General features: G+C 39.5%; 2 protein-coding genes across 7 annotated transcripts; both read left to right on the top strand.

Moving 5' to 3' along the window:
- Positions 1-169: 169 nt before the first annotated feature.
- LOC112194409 (putative disease resistance RPP13-like protein 1) lies at positions 170-5851 on the top strand. The gene is made up of 4 exons (XM_040511478.1): positions 170-261; positions 382-4601; positions 4787-5390; positions 5583-5851. The coding sequence occupies exon 2, from the start codon at positions 416-418 to the stop codon at positions 4589-4591; it is 4176 nt and encodes a 1391-aa protein (XP_040367412.1). The 5' UTR covers positions 170-261; positions 382-415; the 3' UTR covers positions 4592-4601; positions 4787-5390; positions 5583-5851.
- On the top strand, positions 4792-6920 carry LOC121050675 (NO-associated protein 1, chloroplastic/mitochondrial-like). Of its 6 annotated transcripts, none has more exons than XM_040511523.1 (7): positions 4792-4871; positions 4981-5070; positions 5149-5228; positions 5309-5385; positions 5581-5603; positions 6253-6297; positions 6440-6920. In XM_040511523.1, exons 1-6 carry the CDS (start codon positions 4839-4841, stop codon positions 6283-6285), a joined length of 336 nt encoding a protein of 111 aa, XP_040367457.1. In that variant the 5' UTR covers positions 4792-4838; the 3' UTR covers positions 6286-6297; positions 6440-6920. The 6 variants fall into 6 exon arrangements, with proteins under 6 accessions (XP_040367457.1, XP_040367455.1, XP_040367452.1 ...); XM_040511521.1 differs by having other exon boundaries at positions 4800-4871; positions 6454-6920; XM_040511513.1 differs by having other exon boundaries at positions 4811-4871; positions 5581-5646; positions 6230-6297; positions 6454-6920.
- The last annotated feature ends 9184 nt before the right edge of the window (positions 6921-16104 follow it).

The following is a 16104-nucleotide window of genomic DNA, read 5'->3' as shown; positions in this document are numbered from 1 at the left end:
TGTGGAAGAATTAACGTTGCAATTCAGTTGTGATCTTACAGAAGAATCAACTTTCATGCAAGTGTTTACCGATCTTGCAAATTAATATCCATCTCTTTCTTTTAAACTAATTTCCGCGTACATGCATCAGCTAGACTACTTTGCACCTTAATTAACTACGTTGCAAGTCTGTCACGATCATGATCGAAGAGACTTGGCTCACTTTGTGGAAGAATTAACGTTGCAATTCAGTTGTGATCTTACAGAAGAATCAACTTTCATGTAAGTGTTTACCGATCTTGCAAATTAATATCCATCTCTTTCTTTTAAACTAATTTCCGCGTACATGCATCAGCTAGACTACTTTGCACCTTAATTAACTACTAGTTTCACTTTCTGCAGTTTTGAATACTATCGTACAAAAAAAAAAAAAACGATGGGAGAGGCTGTTCTTGCGGCATTTCTCTCGGTGCTGCTTGAGAAGTTGGCGGATCGCGAGGTCATTGAGTACTTCGGACACCTTAAGGGGGTCGACAAAAAGGTGCTGGAGAAATGGAGAAGAACGTTGACTGCAATTGACGCGGTGCTGAGTGATGCGGAGGAGAAGCAACTAACACAAAGAGCAGTGAAACTATGGCTAGATGATCTCAGTGATTTGGCTTACGATGTTCAAGACATATTGGACATATTTGATACTAAATTGCTGAAGCGAAGGATAGAAAGACAACAAGGAAGCACAAGTAATTCATGGATCAGCTACCTCTCTAAACCCAAGTTCAATTTTAGTGTGAACTCAGAAATCAAGAAGATAAGTGATAAACTAGAAGAGATAACTACTCTAGAAAAGCAGTTTGGTCTGAAGAAACTTGGATTGTCTACCAAGCCATGGAAAATGCCACAAACTACTTCTCAACTAGATGGACCTGTGATCGGAAGGGATGAAGCAAAAGCACTTATTGTTGATAAATTGCTGTCAAAAGAAGAGCATAGTACCAGCATTTTTCAGAATTATCAAGTAGTTGCCATTGTTGGTACGCCTGGAATAGGAAAGACAACACTCGCAAAACATATATTCAACGATACTGCAACTGCACAGTTTTACCCTAAGGGATGGGTGTCTGTGTCTGACGATTTTGACCTTGTGAGGGTGACAACAGCAATTCTTGAATCAGTCACGTCAGCTCATGTTGAGGATTTCAAGCAGCTTAATTCAATTCAGGAGAAGTTAAGTAAGGAATTGGCTAGCAAGAAGTTTTTAATTGTTCTAGATGATGTCTGGCATACATGTCACTATGATCAATGGACAACACTGCAGTCTGCCTTTCGTGCTGGAGCAGCAGGAAGTAGGATCATAGTGACTACACGCGATGCAAATGTCGCAAACATGATGGGAGACACTAGCCCTTATAATTTGGGGTTAATATCAAAAGAGGATTGTTGGAAAATCTTTAAGCAACATGCACCCGTAAACGACAGACCCCAAAATGTTGAGTTACTCAAAGAGCAAATTGTTGTAAAATGCAATGGCTTACCGTTGGCTGCAAGAACTTTTGGTGGTCTTTTACGTTGTAAAAGAGTAGACGAATGGGAAGAAATATTAGACCACAAGATGTGGAATCTATCCGATCAGATGGCGGACATCCTTCCGGCATTGAAATTGAGCTATCATTATCTCCCTTCAAATTTAAAACGGTGTTTCACGTACTGCGCAATACTTCCAAATGATTATGAATTTGGAGAGATGCAATTGATCCTGTTGTGGATGGCAGAGGGTTTGATTCCGCAGCTACCAGAACAAAATAAACAAATAGAAGAGTTGGGCCGGCAGTATTTTCAAGAGTTGGTGTCTAGGTCATTATTTCAGAAGTCAAGCAAACGAAAGTCGCGATACATAATGCATGACCTCGTTACTGATTTGGCACGTTGGGCTGCAGGAAATTCATGTTCTAGATTGGAGGATATGCATAATTATGACTCTAGATGTTTGCCCAAGGTTCGTCATTCGTCTTACATTCGTGGTCACCAAGATGGGGTTAAAAAGTTTGAGGTCTATTATGAGGCTATATGTTTGCGAACATTCTTACCACTTTCACTTTCAGATTTCCACGTTGATTATCTGGCTCTGAAGGTCACTTCTGATTTATTGCCCAAACTCCAATACTTACGGCTGCTCTCTTTGAATGGATATCAAATGACCGAGCTGCCAAATACAATTGGTAAATTGAAGCATCTACGGTATCTTGATCTTTCTCACACTCGAATAAGAAGTTTGCCGGACTCAACAGCCACTCTTTACAACTTGCAGACATTGATATTACATGGTTGTTATCAGTTGAAGGCACTACCCACAAGCATGAGGAATCTAGTTAATTTGCGTCATCTCATCAATTCAGATACATTTTCATTGGAAGAAATGCCTCCTCAGCTTGGTCGATTGACTAATCTCCAAACAGTGTCTAATTTTGTTATTGGCAAAGGTAGTGGATTAAGAGTAAGAGAGATTGGGTCATTGTTGCATCTGCAAGGGAAATTGCACCTCTCAAGACTAGAGAATGTGGTTTGTGTCGAGGATGCTAGAAGTGCCAGCTTAAAGAGCAAGGAAAGGCTTGAAGCTCTGTTTCTTTCGTGGTCTTCTTCAAGTGACTCAACAGAAATTGCAGACCATGTGCTTGCCATGTTACAACCTCATACCAAGCTCAAAGAGCTCACCATCGAGGGTTATGACGGATTGAAATTTTCAACATGGATTGGAGACCCTTCATTCTTTAATATGGTGCGTGTAAGGTTAGAACGTTGTCATCATTGTCAATTCTTGCCACCATTCGGACAATTGCCTTATCTCAAAGAACTTTATATACAAGAAATGGATGCAGTGGAAAGCGTTGGTCATGGGTTTTATGGAGAAGGTAACTTGCCGTTTCAAGCTTTAGAGACCCTTAAGTTTCAGAATCTGAAATATTGGAAGAAGTGGTCTCCTTGCCAACAAAATGAGGGGGTTGGGGTTTTCTCTGGCCTAGAAAAGCTTTCCATCAAGGGCTGCCCCAAATTGGAGGGTAGTTTACCGAAGAAGCTTGATTCATTAGCACAGCTGGAGATATGTGGATGTGAGGAACTGGTGATTTCAATATCCAATTATAAACAGCTTCATGAATCAAACATAAAAAATTGCAAGATGGTGGTTTGCGACACAAGTCCAGCTCTCTTAGACAAGTTGACATTTTCAAATATTTCAGAGTTGAGATTCCAAACAGAGGCGTTCATGAAAAGCTTGAAAAATGTTAAAGAGTTGAATATTACTGGTTGTGAGGAGCTGACATGTTCCTTTCAGCATGAGGATAGATTACTGCAACACTTGATTTCTCTTGGTAGTTTGTATATTGAAGACAACTCTGCACTTGTTGAAAAGCTAGGGAAAGAAGCAGAGCAGTTGGTGCAATTGCAAATACTGGATTGCAAGCTTAAACGTCTAGAATTGAGCAAGTGTGGAACCTTTTTGAAGGTGCCAGAAGGATTGCATCACCTTACATCTCTTCAAGAGCTTCACATAAAGGGATGTTCAAGTCTTGTTTCTTTTCCGGATGCTGGTCTGCCACCTTGTCTTAAAGTTATAGAAGTTCAGAACTGCGATTCTCTTTTGCACTTTGCAAAATACCAGATTGCTCCAAGCCTGAGAAGAATAGGGATTCGGGAATGTGAGAAATTAAAATCATTGATAGAGAAAAAGGAGGTGGTGGTGGACAGCTCTTGTTCGTCTTATTGTCTCGAGTATTTGCAGATAAGGAACTGTCCATCTCTGTTATCGTTATTATGCAAACCCCAATTATCCAGGGCCCTTAAACAGCTTCGCATATGGGATTGTGAACAGCTGGAGTTAATAACCGAGAGGTTCCTCGATGACACCTGTCAACTCGAAGAAATTCATATCACAACATGCCCAAACCTTAAATCCTTACCTGAGGGACTGTGCCACCTCACCAATCTTCAGTCATTATATATTTGGGAATGTCAAAGTCTGGTTTCGTTGCCGAGGTTGAGTGTGTGGCCAAGAGTGATGAATATCGAAGCTTGCGAGAAGTTGGTGGTGGCACACTTGCTGAGAGACATGATGCACTCTAATAATCTTGAGGTTTTGACGATTGATTACTGTGAAGGTTTGACTACTCCTACCTTTCCCCCCAACCTAACATCACTTGAAATTTACAAGATCAAGAATTGTAAGGCGCTGATGGAATCTCAGGGGTTGCACATACTCACATCTTTGAGAGAATTGACTCTATGGGGTAAAGATGATCTAGGTCTGGTGTGCTTTCCACCTGGTGAGAATTCGAAGGAGAAGGAGATGCTGCTCCCCAGATCTCTTGTTACATTGATAATTCAAGGCTTCCCAAATCTAAAGAAACTGAGCAAGGACTTTCAATTCCTCACCTCTCTTGAAACTCTTGAAATCTGGAACTGTCCGAAGCTTACAACCATTCCAGAGAAGGGCCTGCCTCTTTCACTTGCGCAACTTGAGATTATTGAGTGTCCTCTACTTGAAGAGAGATGCAAAGGACGATACAGGCCCAAGATAGCACACATCCCTTGTGTACGAATTAAGAGCTCCTCGATCTAGTGGTTTCCAGGTTCGAACTTGTAATTTCAGACAACATCCCCACTGATGATAATGTTATCAAACATGTAGAAAAGTGAGGGAACATGTTGAAAGCTAGCTTGTCAAACTTCCTATTATAACATGTTGAAAGCTAACATGTTGAAGAAGCTTGTCAAACTTAGCTCTATTATAACTTAATATTTGTTCCATCTGCAGGTCTGCTTATGCTCAAAACTGTAGAGCACATCCTTTTCCTCCTCCACAGAATATGATATTTGGATTCTCAATTCCAGCCTTTCCAGTAAGTTTGTGATACACTGATTTGTAGCTTTGTATCTATGGAAACAATATCAGCTCTGTCGAGGTTTGTCAATGAAACTTAGCTTTCAAAATGCAATTCAATTTGTTAGTTTTGTATTGTGGAATGTAGGTTGATATTGTGGACTTCAATGGTAGATTTTTGGCTCGGTGCAAATCCCATGATATTAGTCATTACTAAGGTTCTTAAGCAGCTCATTAATACTTATGTAACGTGACATTGATGCATGCTACTTTCTAATTGGACTTTCTAATTTTAGGTTGATTTACTTGCCAAGGGGACTGATTTTAATTGTATTGGTGATTGGGTTGTGGAGGCCACCGTAAAGAAGAAGCTTAAGTAAGATTTGTTTCCTTGGCCATGCTTTTACTTATGCATACAGTATCAATCTAAAAGTCTCGTTGAGTGCTTCTTGGCAGTGTTATGAGTGTTCATCTGACGAGTTCAAAGTCTTTGGTTGGAGTAGCTGGAGTTGCATTAGAGATTCAAAAGAAGAAGAAGGTATTTACTTCTCAGTTTATGCATGTGTGCATGTGTGAAATTCATTAACCTGACTAAAGCCATTGATATCAGTTAGAAAATATAGCCAGCAGAATAAATAGGATTACACATTTCTGTTGAATGAAATGGAATATGAATTTCTGTCATTTACATGAACTTCAAACTGAGTTCTTTGGCTGTTTTTTGGTGCAGGGACGGGACGTGGATGTTATGGTGAGCTTCTTGGTGGGAATTCTGGAAGTTTACTTAGTACTGAGTATGTAATTTTATCAAGTGAATTTAGCACTTTTCAGAACCTGAGGAGTTTTTTACTTGATGCCCCTGCATTTGGAGTGTGTGGTTTTCGTGAAATGCTATGAATTTGATTGATTCTCAAAATATGACTTCACATTTTAGATATTAACCTGTTGATTGTATGGTTAAAAGCTTTTGAATCAGCACATACTTCTCCAAGGGTATTTTTTGCATGAAAAGCTTCACACACAGTCAAGTGATGTTGCTGATTTTCATTTGAAATCTCAGAAGAAAAAGAATAATAATCATCATTTCAGTCATAGAGTTCCTTTTGTTCCTTGCCATTTTCAAATTCAGTTCTTCAAATTCTCTATAATGGATTGCTACTTGTCTAAAAGATCTGTGTGTGCCAATGGCGAAGATGTAAGGAGTTGTCTCAAGTCCTGATGAGCTACCTCTGGTGTCTTGCTCAGCCATGGAGATATGATTGTAAAGGGGGAAAAACAAAAGAGTTGTCATTGTCTTGTTTTGCCTTCTGAATTGCTTATCCTCTAGTTGGTGCTTACTTGGTTTGACCTATTAAAACTCTTTTGCATCTCTGACAGTTTATATTACATTTTTCTGTAGGGCTACGCAAATGTTGGGAAATAAGCTTTTATGAGTGCTTTACTGAGTAAGTTCATAAGTTGACATCCTTTCATGTTTTGTTGCCTTTGGTTGACATGAAGTTTATAGCAATTCTGTTCAGAAATATAAATGCCAGGTTTAAATTTGCTAAATGAGTCATTCTTCTTTTGAAACTGACTTCTTGTTAGTACTGTGACACCATAACTGATGGCAGAAAAGGATCCAGTTGCTGCATCAGCGCAAAAGTACAAACCAATACAATCTACTGTTCCTGGAACTTCCTTGGGTCCAATTCAAATCAATGCTTTCTTAGGAGGAGGGGTATGCCAGGGTATCTGTATTTTACCAATGGCCTTTCAGTATTTAGTGGAGTAACCTTCTATCATCTGCAGAAATTATATGACACACCTGGAGTTCATCTCCACCATAGGCAAGCAGCAGTGGTTCATTCAGAGACCTACCTTCCCTTGCTCCTCAAAGTCGGCTTAGGGGTCAATCTTATCAATACATTTGCTTCATATATAGTACCAAGAATATGATATTTGGATTCTCAATTCCAGCCTTTTCAAGAGGTTTGCGATACACTGATTTGTAGTTTTGTATCTATGGAAACAATATCAGCTCTATCGAGCCATGTCAAAGAAACTTAGCTCTCAAAATGCAATCCAATTTGTTAGTTATGTATCTTGCCATTACAATTGCAATTAGGGCTGGGCATGGGACGGGTCGGGACGAAATTCTGGTGATCCCGGTCCCGGACCCGGAAATAAAACTCGGGACGGGACGGGACGGTTATGGCACTTTTTGAGAATTGATCCTGACCATCCCGAACCCGAACGGGACCGGGCCGGGATCGGGATCGGGACGGGACCGGGACATCCCGAAAGAAAGAAAGAAAAAAAAAAAAAATAGGTTTCCTGCAATTTCCCTGTTTTGCATTTCTACACAAGCTGCAACTCAAAGAAAAGGTGCAGACGTGGGTGGTGCGATGATTGTTGTGCCACCGAATTCAACTGGATGTCTAGAGTGGGCAGAGGATGTCGAAGGTGCAGACGTGCAGTGGTATGGTGGTGATGTCTAGAGGGTAGAGACTATCTGAAAAAGAGAGGCTGAATAAAGGGTGAGTGAGAGAGAGCCAGAAAAGGGATGAACATGGAAGGGAGAGAGAGAGAGAGAGAGAGAGAGAGAGAGAGATAAGAGAGAAAAGAAAGTGAATAAACGGTGATGAGGCCGTGGGGGGGGGGGGGGAGCCAGAGAAGGGATGAACATGGAGGAGAAAGAAAGAGATCTAAAAAAGAAAAGAAAGTGGAATAAAGAAAGAGGGGGAGATAGCAGAATGGATGAACGTGGATGTGAGAGAGAGAGATATATATAATAAAGAAAAGAAAGTGGAAAGTGGAAAGTGGAAAGTGGAATAAAGTGTGAGGGAGAGAGACCTGAGACAGAAAAGGAGGAGGCGAAGGAGAGAGGTAAGACAGAAAAGAAGTGAGAATCTAGAGGAATAAATATATAAATATACACTTCGGGACGGGACGGGTCTTTACGGGATTCCAACAAGCCATACCGAAGCCCGTCCCGTTAAAACGGGACGGGTCGGGACGGGACCAAATAGTTAATTTTCAGGATTTCAAACCGTCCCGTCCCGTTAGTTTTCGGTACGGGACCGGTTCGGGTTCGGGATTTCGGGTTCAAGTGCCCACCCCTAATTGCAATGTTCTGACTTTCAGAGCGTTTCACATCCTCGATCCTGTATTTGATTTCTTAATTAATCTATTTACGTTGTTTTACCTTTATATTTCTAAACAAAAGTGTAAGTTTGGAATTAAATCAGAAACGAAAAAATTGAAATATGTTTATTTGAAAATGAATTCTCCATTTATTTGCAAAGTCCAGTTTATTTGCTATCATGTCGAATATAACTTGTTATGATTCGTGGAATGTTCCTCTTTTGGTTCAGGTGTTTTGTTGGAAAAGTAAACCAAGCCTTATTTAAATAATTGTCTTTCCTATTGTAATTTTTTTTAAGGATTAGATAATTTCATTACTTATTCATGGCCAGAAGGCACGTTATATCAATTTTTGTCTCATATCAAAATCATAAATGGCACAAGCCGCCAAGCAAATTGACCGATAACCCTCATTGCTAACACATGAGCTCGCTTATTCGGGCCTAAAAAACAAAAGGACCCAAATCCTCACAACCTAACTCTCCTTTATAGTAAATCTAGTCGCCTAGAGATCTCAATTGGTGTACAATTAGAGACACTAAGAATTAAGTCGACAAAGAGTCAAATCCATTTGCAGGCAAAACTAAACTAGATTGGGATAAAACCACTAGAACACTAGAAAAGGCTTAGAGAAAAAACTAGAAAAAAAAAAATTGCTAGACTAGTAGCTCAATCATGGTCTAAAGGAGAACCTAGCCCAAGAACGAAGCCCAACAAGAACAACTAGGCCCAAACCCATCTCCACCCCCTGCAGCATGTATGCCGGAGCAGCAGCCACGTCCCCCATCGCCGCCCTTCCAGGATAGCCACCTCCCATTGCCGTTGCCATCCAAGTAACCAAATCGGGATGCCCACCAGGTCCGATACGATTGGGTACGACCACCCAATATACCCTGCCATTTACTGGATACCAACAAGCGCCTCCACAGTCTCCAACCACCGTCCCCGGAACTCTGCCGTGACCTGCAAACGCTGCCAAAGAGGTTCGAAAAAGGATGAAACGCCTGTGAAACAAGTTGGTTTCTTCCCCGTCGAGAAACCCAAGAACCACCATCAACTCTGTAGTCACCACCCGTCCAGCAGCACCGTAGCATCACCATGACCAAAAGGCCGGCAATGTCGCTGGGCCTGCCGAACGAGCGCTCTTGAAAAGCTAGAGAAGGCGCTTGGGTAGAACGCGGCGGCTAGAGAGAAGTAGTATACTTTTTTTTTTTTAATTCGTCTCTCCTATTGTAATAGTTACCTAGTTAAGTGCTTAGTATGGTAGTGTTGTTTGGAGCTCTAGGTGGACTATTCTAGGCTGTTGTCCTTTTGGCGTAAAGTACTTTAGCATGCAGTCTCTTTGGTTTTAGAGCAGCTTTTGCTTTAAACTATTAGTTGTTGCTACATAGCTATTAGATATGTGGTTGTGCCTCTTGTACTTTGCTGTAGAGAGTAAGGAAGTGATTAATGACACGTTCCCTCGTTGCTCCAGTACTCTTGATTTTGTGTTTGTGTGATAGTTTTGCTGGTGATCTGTGTAGTGTTTCTACATCTTGTATTAGAGCTAGTACAGCAGAGCAGGTATAGCAGAGCAGGTGTAGCGATCGATGGCAAACCGAGGGAATGATTTTCCTCAATGCCCAGTTGGTAAATTTGATGGGAAAGGGATGATGGGAAAGGGAACTTCTAGAATTGGAGATCGCATATGGAGCTCTTCTTCAAAATAATGGAGTATACAGAGGTGGAGATCAATGGGTTTACAGATCGTTGATACCAAGCAAATCTCACACAAAATCAGAGGGAGGAACTGATTCGAAACATGAAGAAATATAGCAGAGCCCTGATGTATATTTATAGAGAAATTGATTCTGAAGTCTATGAGAAGATTGCACATGTTACCACATCGAAGGAGGCCTGGGATTATCTGATCAATACCTTTGTGGGAAGAGATAAAGTGAAGAAGGTGAGATTGCAGACTCTACAACGACAATTCGAGCTTTTTCAGATGGAGAAAAAAAAAAGTATCTCCGATTACTTTGCAAGAACATTAGTCATTGTCAATCAAATGAAGGCCAATGGGGAGGTTATCAAAGAACTCCAGATTGTGGAGAAAATTCTTCGAACCTTGACGGAGCGATTTGAAGGAAAGGTCACAGCCATTGAGTGACTCGACCTTAATGCTATGACGGTGGATGACTTAATGAGTTCCTTGCTGGCCTATGAACAAAGGCTGAATGAGAAGTCGGAAACGGCGATTGAAGAAGCATTCCAGACTCAATTAAGCTTCAAAAAGGAGAAAAATTGGCCGTCCCATGGTGAGTCAAGCTCAACTCAGAAGAATCAAAACTCAAGTTACAAGAGAGGTTCACAGGGCAGATTTGGAGCAAGAAGAGGACGAGGAATGGGCTTTCATTGGAGTCAAGGAAGAGATAGATCAAATGTCAAGTGCTTTAATTGTCATGAATATGGTCACTACAAGAATGAATGCAGCTTGAGAAGGTCGGAAAACAAGCAGTTTCATGCCAAGTTTGTAGAGGACAACAATGACAGTGAAGAGACTTTGTTGATGGCTTTCAGTGGTATGAGCAATGATGAACAGATCACATGGTACCTGGACACAGGCTGTAGCAATCAAATGTCTGGTCGCAAGAAGTTGTTTGTGAGCTAAATGAGTCAATACGGTCAGAGATAACTTTTGGGAATGCTGCAAGAATGCTAGTTAAAGGAAAGGGAAAGATTTCTATCCAGCTGAAGAATGGGATGTACAACACCATATCAGATGTATACTATGTGCCAGGCCTTAGTCACAACTTGCTTAGTGTGGGGCAATTATCAGAGAAGGGGTATGACATGAGAATTTTCAGAGGAGTTTTCACCATCAGAGATCCTCGACGAAAACTAATAGCAGAGATAACCATTGCTCCTAATCACTTGTTTCCATTATATATGCATTATGATAAGTTACCTTGCTTTAGTTCTATGGCAAATGGTGATAATTGGTTATGGCCTATGCGTTTTGGACATTTAAATTTCAATAGCTTAAATGTTCTTGCAAGGAAGAATTTAGTCTGTGGATTGCCTCATATTCATGTTCTAGACCAAGTTTGTGAGACTTGTGTTCTTGGAAAAAACCATAGAGATATCTGTCCGAAAGGGAAGACTCTGAGAGCTCGAATGCCCCTTGAGATTATACACTCTGACTTGTGCTTTATTGAAGTTCCTTCATATGGTGGTGGGAAATATTTCGTCACATTTATTGACGATTTTAGTAGGAAGACATGGGTGTATATTTTGAAGAATAAGTCTGAAGCATGTGATACATTCAAAGTCTTCAAGGCTAATATTGAAAAGTAAAGCAGAGGAAAAATAAAGGTGTTGAGAACTGACAGAGGCCAAGAATATATTGTTTGTGATGACTTCTTGAAGAAAAATGGTATTAAACACCAGCTAACAGCCAGGTACATGCCTAAACAAAAAGGCGTAGCGGAGAGGAAAAACAGAACCATTATGGATATGGTGAGATGCGTGCTGAAATTTAAAAATTTGCCCAAGTATTTTTGGGAAGAAGCTGTTTCTTGTGCAGTGTACATTTTGAATAGGTCTCATAGTAGAAGCATTGATGGAAGTACTGCATATGAAGTGTGGAGTGGTCAGAAGCCCAACATTCAACATATGAAGGTGTTCGGATGTATCGCTTTTGCTCATGTTCCAGATCACATAAGGAAGAAGCTTGATGACAAAGCTTATAAGTTCATTTTTATCGGATATAGCATGGTAACAAAGGGCTACAAGCTTTACAATCCGGAGACAAAGAAAGTAATAGTGAGTTGAGATGTCACTTTTGATGAGCAAAGTGCTTGGGATTGGTGTTCAAAAGAAAACATACCAGCCACATTCATTCCATTGGAAGATGATTTAAGTGATGATGATCAGCAGGTAAACAATCCAGAAACTCAATCTCCAGCTAACCAAGTTCCAGAAGCAGAGTCTCCACTAGAAGTTGCATCAACAAGGCCTCAACGTGAGCGTCATTTGCCACCATACTTGAAAGACTATGAGTTGAACACTACAAGGAGAAGCATATCAGATGAAGACATTGTCAACTTTGCCTTGTATGCTGATTGTGATCCTCTTACTTTCGATGAGGCTTGTAGCCAACAACATTGGGTTAAGGCAATGGATGACGAAATTCATGCTATTGAAAAGAATGACACATGGGAGCTCACTTCACTTCCAGAAGGAAAGACATCAATTGGAGTCAAATGGGTGTATAAGACAAAGTACAAGCCAAATGGAGACGTGGATTGCTTCAAAGCGAGATTGGCAGCCAAAGGCTACAAGCAAAAACCAGGTATTGATTATCTTAAAGTTTTTGTTCCTGTTGCTAGGCTTGATACTGTTAGAATGGTGATTTCCCTTCCTGCTCATAATTGTTGGAAGATATTTCAAATGGATGTTAAATCTGCGTTCTTGAATGGAACTCTTGAGGAGGAAGTCTATCTTGAGCAGCCACTTGGTTATGTGAAGGAAGGCCAATCGGAGAAAGTGTATAAGTTGAAAAAGGCTTTATATGGCCTTAAACAATCTCCGAGGGCATGGTACATCCGAATTGATTCCTACTTTGTGGAGAATGATTTTAAAAGGTGTCCGTATGAACATACTTTATATGTTAAAGCTAATTTGCAAGGAGTTGTTGTTATTGTGTGCTTGTATGTGGACGACCTTATTATCACAGGTAATAATCCAAATCTAGTTGAAGAAATCAGGGAGGCTTTGGCATCTCACTTTGAGAAGATATGAGGTTGATGACCAATTTTCTTGGTATCGAAGTGGTGCAAAGTGAGAAGGGGATTTTTATCTCACAAAGGAAGTATGCGGGAGACATTCTCAAACGTTTTAAGATGGAGTTTTGCAACCCAATCTTAACTCTAGTTGAACAGATATTGAAATTGAAGAAAGATGGCAGTGGAGAGATTGTTAATCCCACACGATACAAGCAACTTGTTAGGAGTTTGCGCTACTTGACGGCTACTAGACCTGACATCACATTTGGAGTTGGACTGATAAGTAGATTTATGGAGTCTCCTCGTCAGTCACATATGTAGGCAGCAAAAAGAATATTGAGATACGTCAAAGGAACTCAAAGTGATGGTATTTTCTATGCAGCTCACTATCTGAATGAACTTGTTGGATACACAGATAGTGATTAGGCAAGAGATGAAAAGGCAAAGAGCACCTCAAGTTAAGTTTTTGATATTGGTTCTGGTGTTATATGTTGGTCTTCAAAGAAGCAACAAGTGGTAGCACAAGTGGTAGCTCATCAGCTAAAGCAAAGTATGTTGCAGCAAATAGGTGTGCTACTCATGCAATTTGGTTGCGTCAAATTCTTGGAAACTTGCACCAAGAACATAAAAATCCTGCAACAATCTTCTGTGATAATAACTCAGCAATCTCATTGTCAAAGAATCCAGTTTTTCATGAGAGGACTGATAGGCGCATTTTAATGTGATATTTTAAATGTTAATTCCTCACATTTTGCTTAGTTATTCCTTAACGAATCGATTTTTAACTTAATTTCTAATTTTAGGTACATTGGAGTAGATGAAGAAGAAATGAGTGTTACGTCCATAATTACCTAGAAATGATGGAGAAGAATGAAAATGCACTAAAAAGTCAACCTTGAATATTTTCTTACTCCGGCTAGGAGAATCAGAGCCAAGCAAGGAAGAAGGAGCGGCCACCTGACCAAATGAACTCGAAATGAGCTGAAACTCTCCATATCCATTCTAGACACCCAAATGATCATTTCTTATGAAGAGTTCCAGAGAAAAATATGAGTGGAATGCCTTCAAACAATCAGCCCAATTTTCTACAGAAGCAAAACAGGAAAACTGGACCTGTAAGAGGTCCAGCAGCATTTCCGGCCCAACCACATGGATTGAAGCTCTGAAAATTTGTCAGGATGATCTACACTCATAGTGGAACGTTTCATATGAAGAAGTCTAAGGCATATAATGAAGTCTTGTTGGAGAAATAATTGAAGGAATAAAGGGGAAGAAACTTACCTGAAAACAGCTCAACACCACATATTCATGTTTCCCACCCACATGAAGAAAGCTAGATGCTTTTCTCTTTTTCCTTGGATATATTTTTTCTACAATCTCTTTAATAGATCATCATCACTTCCATGTTGCTGCACCTTCATGCTTTGCTTTCATTTCATCATTTCTCTTTCTTTTCCATATTTTACAAATCACTTTCATACTCCACTTTCATTATTTTTCTTCCACTCTTCTTTTTCTTCCCTATATAAACACCTTCTCCTCTCATTCTAAAACACATTCCTTCATCCATTTCATCTTCTTTGTCTCTCCATTTCCTTCCCATTTTCCTAAACCAATTCCTTCATCTATTTCATCTTCTTTGTCTCTCCATTTCCTTTCCATTTTCCTTCTCCATTCTCTAGTTGCAAAGTTCTGCGTTTTCAAGCAAGGAGAGGAAGAAGAAGAAGGAGCCGTGAAGATCATATCCTCCATCATCCACCTTGAAGGCTTGCTTCCAAGATTCAAGATCCAACCATCTAGCTCTCCATCTCCATCTCCCCTCACGGTGTAATTCATTCTTTTTCCTTGTAATGATCTTTTGTTTTTCTTGTTTGATTTCGTATGAACTTGTTTCTAGTTAACCTAACGTTTAGGGCAAAGTTTAAGCCCAATTTCTATGTTTAAATAAAGTTTTCGAATTCTATAATTGTGATTCTAAGTTGCTTATGTGAGTTTGTTCGATTAAATTTGCTTTACAGAAAACTTTTATATGTTTATCTTATTTGGGTCGACACTTATAGGATTTGCATGTAATTGGTGCTAGGTTTAAGAACATGAAATCGACTTTTCGTTTTGTGTAACTTGAATCAAAAGTAGTAAAGGTTCTGGACAAGAATCGAATTTAATTGAAGAGGATTGCAATTAGGTGGACTTTTCCATAACTAAGTTGTACACTTGAGTTGATAGCCTTTCTCTATGTCTAATGCGTTAAACATGACATGATTGACTAGCTTTCTAGGGTTTGATTGCATGTTTAATAGGATTAATCTAGGTACTTTCACTTAGATTAATTAGCATTGAAAAGTAAAATATGGGAAATTGTTTGCTTTTAACGTTTCACATGATCAACTCCTCTCTCATGACTTAGATGAACAATATTAGGGTTTGAATCAATTTTAATCATATGTTTCGATTTTGATCTTTGTTCTCTCATTCCACTCGTATTTTTATGTTTTTGCATTTTAATTATTTTGTTAACTTAGTTTTATTTTCGAAAATCCAAAAACAAAATCCCCCCCTTTTTTTGTAAATAATGTTTATAGTTGTGAATATATTTGTGAATATTATACTTTGTTTTAATTTTAATTGTTTAATTGTTTGACAATGACAGGTGTACCCTCAATCCCCGGAATAGAACGATCCCTACTTACTTATATTACTAACGACATTTCAGGGTTAAATTATGCGCTTGCTTTCAAAGCGCATCAAGGACAAAGCATATTCATGTCAAGCATTATTATATTCGAGATTTGGTGAAGATGATAGAGGTTGCAGTTCACTATTGTCCATCTGGAGATCAAGTAGCTGATATATTTACCAAGTCTATGAAAACAGTTGCTTTCTTGAAGCTGAAGGAGCTAATGGGAATGATGAAGTTTGAAGATCTCAGCTTGGTTTAAGGGAGGCTGTTGGAAAAGTAAACCAAGCCTTATTTAAATAATTGTCTCTCCTATTATTTTAGTTACCTAGTTAAGTGCTTTAGTATGGTAATGTTGTTTGGAGTACTCTAGGTGGACTATTCTAGGCTGCTGTCATTTTGGCGTAAAGTACTTTAGCACTCAATCTCTTTGGTTTTAGAGAAGCTTTTGCTTTAAACTATTAGTCGTTGCTGCATAGCTATTATATATGTGGTTGTGCCTCTTGTACTTTGCTGTAGAGAGTAAGGAAGTGATTAATGACATGTTCCCTCGTTGCTTCAGTACTCTTGATTTTGTATGTGTGATAGATTTGCTGGTGTGATCTCTGTAGTGTTTCTACATGTGTTACTTTACCATGGTGAATGATCCTTTCCAGTGAAGCTTATTCATCTTCAACGTATGT

The sequence above is a fragment of the Rosa chinensis genome, chromosome 1 (genome assembly GCF_002994745.2).
Source record: "Rosa chinensis cultivar Old Blush chromosome 1, RchiOBHm-V2, whole genome shotgun sequence".
NCBI lineage: Eukaryota > Viridiplantae > Streptophyta > Magnoliopsida > Rosales > Rosaceae > Rosa > Rosa chinensis.
This window is presented reverse-complemented; position numbering and strand designations above follow the sequence as displayed.

Coding starts and splice junctions, on each gene's coding strand:
- LOC112194409 (XM_040511478.1), top strand. CDS start 416: ATGGGAGAGGCTGTTCTTGCGGCATTTCTCTCGGTGCTGCTTGAGAAG.
- LOC121050675 (XM_040511513.1), top strand. CDS start 4,839: ATGATATTTGGATTCTCAATTCCAGCCTTTCCA. Junction 5,229..5,308: donor ACCGTAAAGAAGAAGCTTAA/GTAAGATTTGTT, acceptor GCTTCTTGGCAG/TGTTATGAGTGTTCATCTGA. Junction 5,647..6,229: donor GGAAGTTTACTTAGTACTGA/GTATGTAATTTT, acceptor CATCTCTGACAG/TTTATATTACATTTTTCTGT.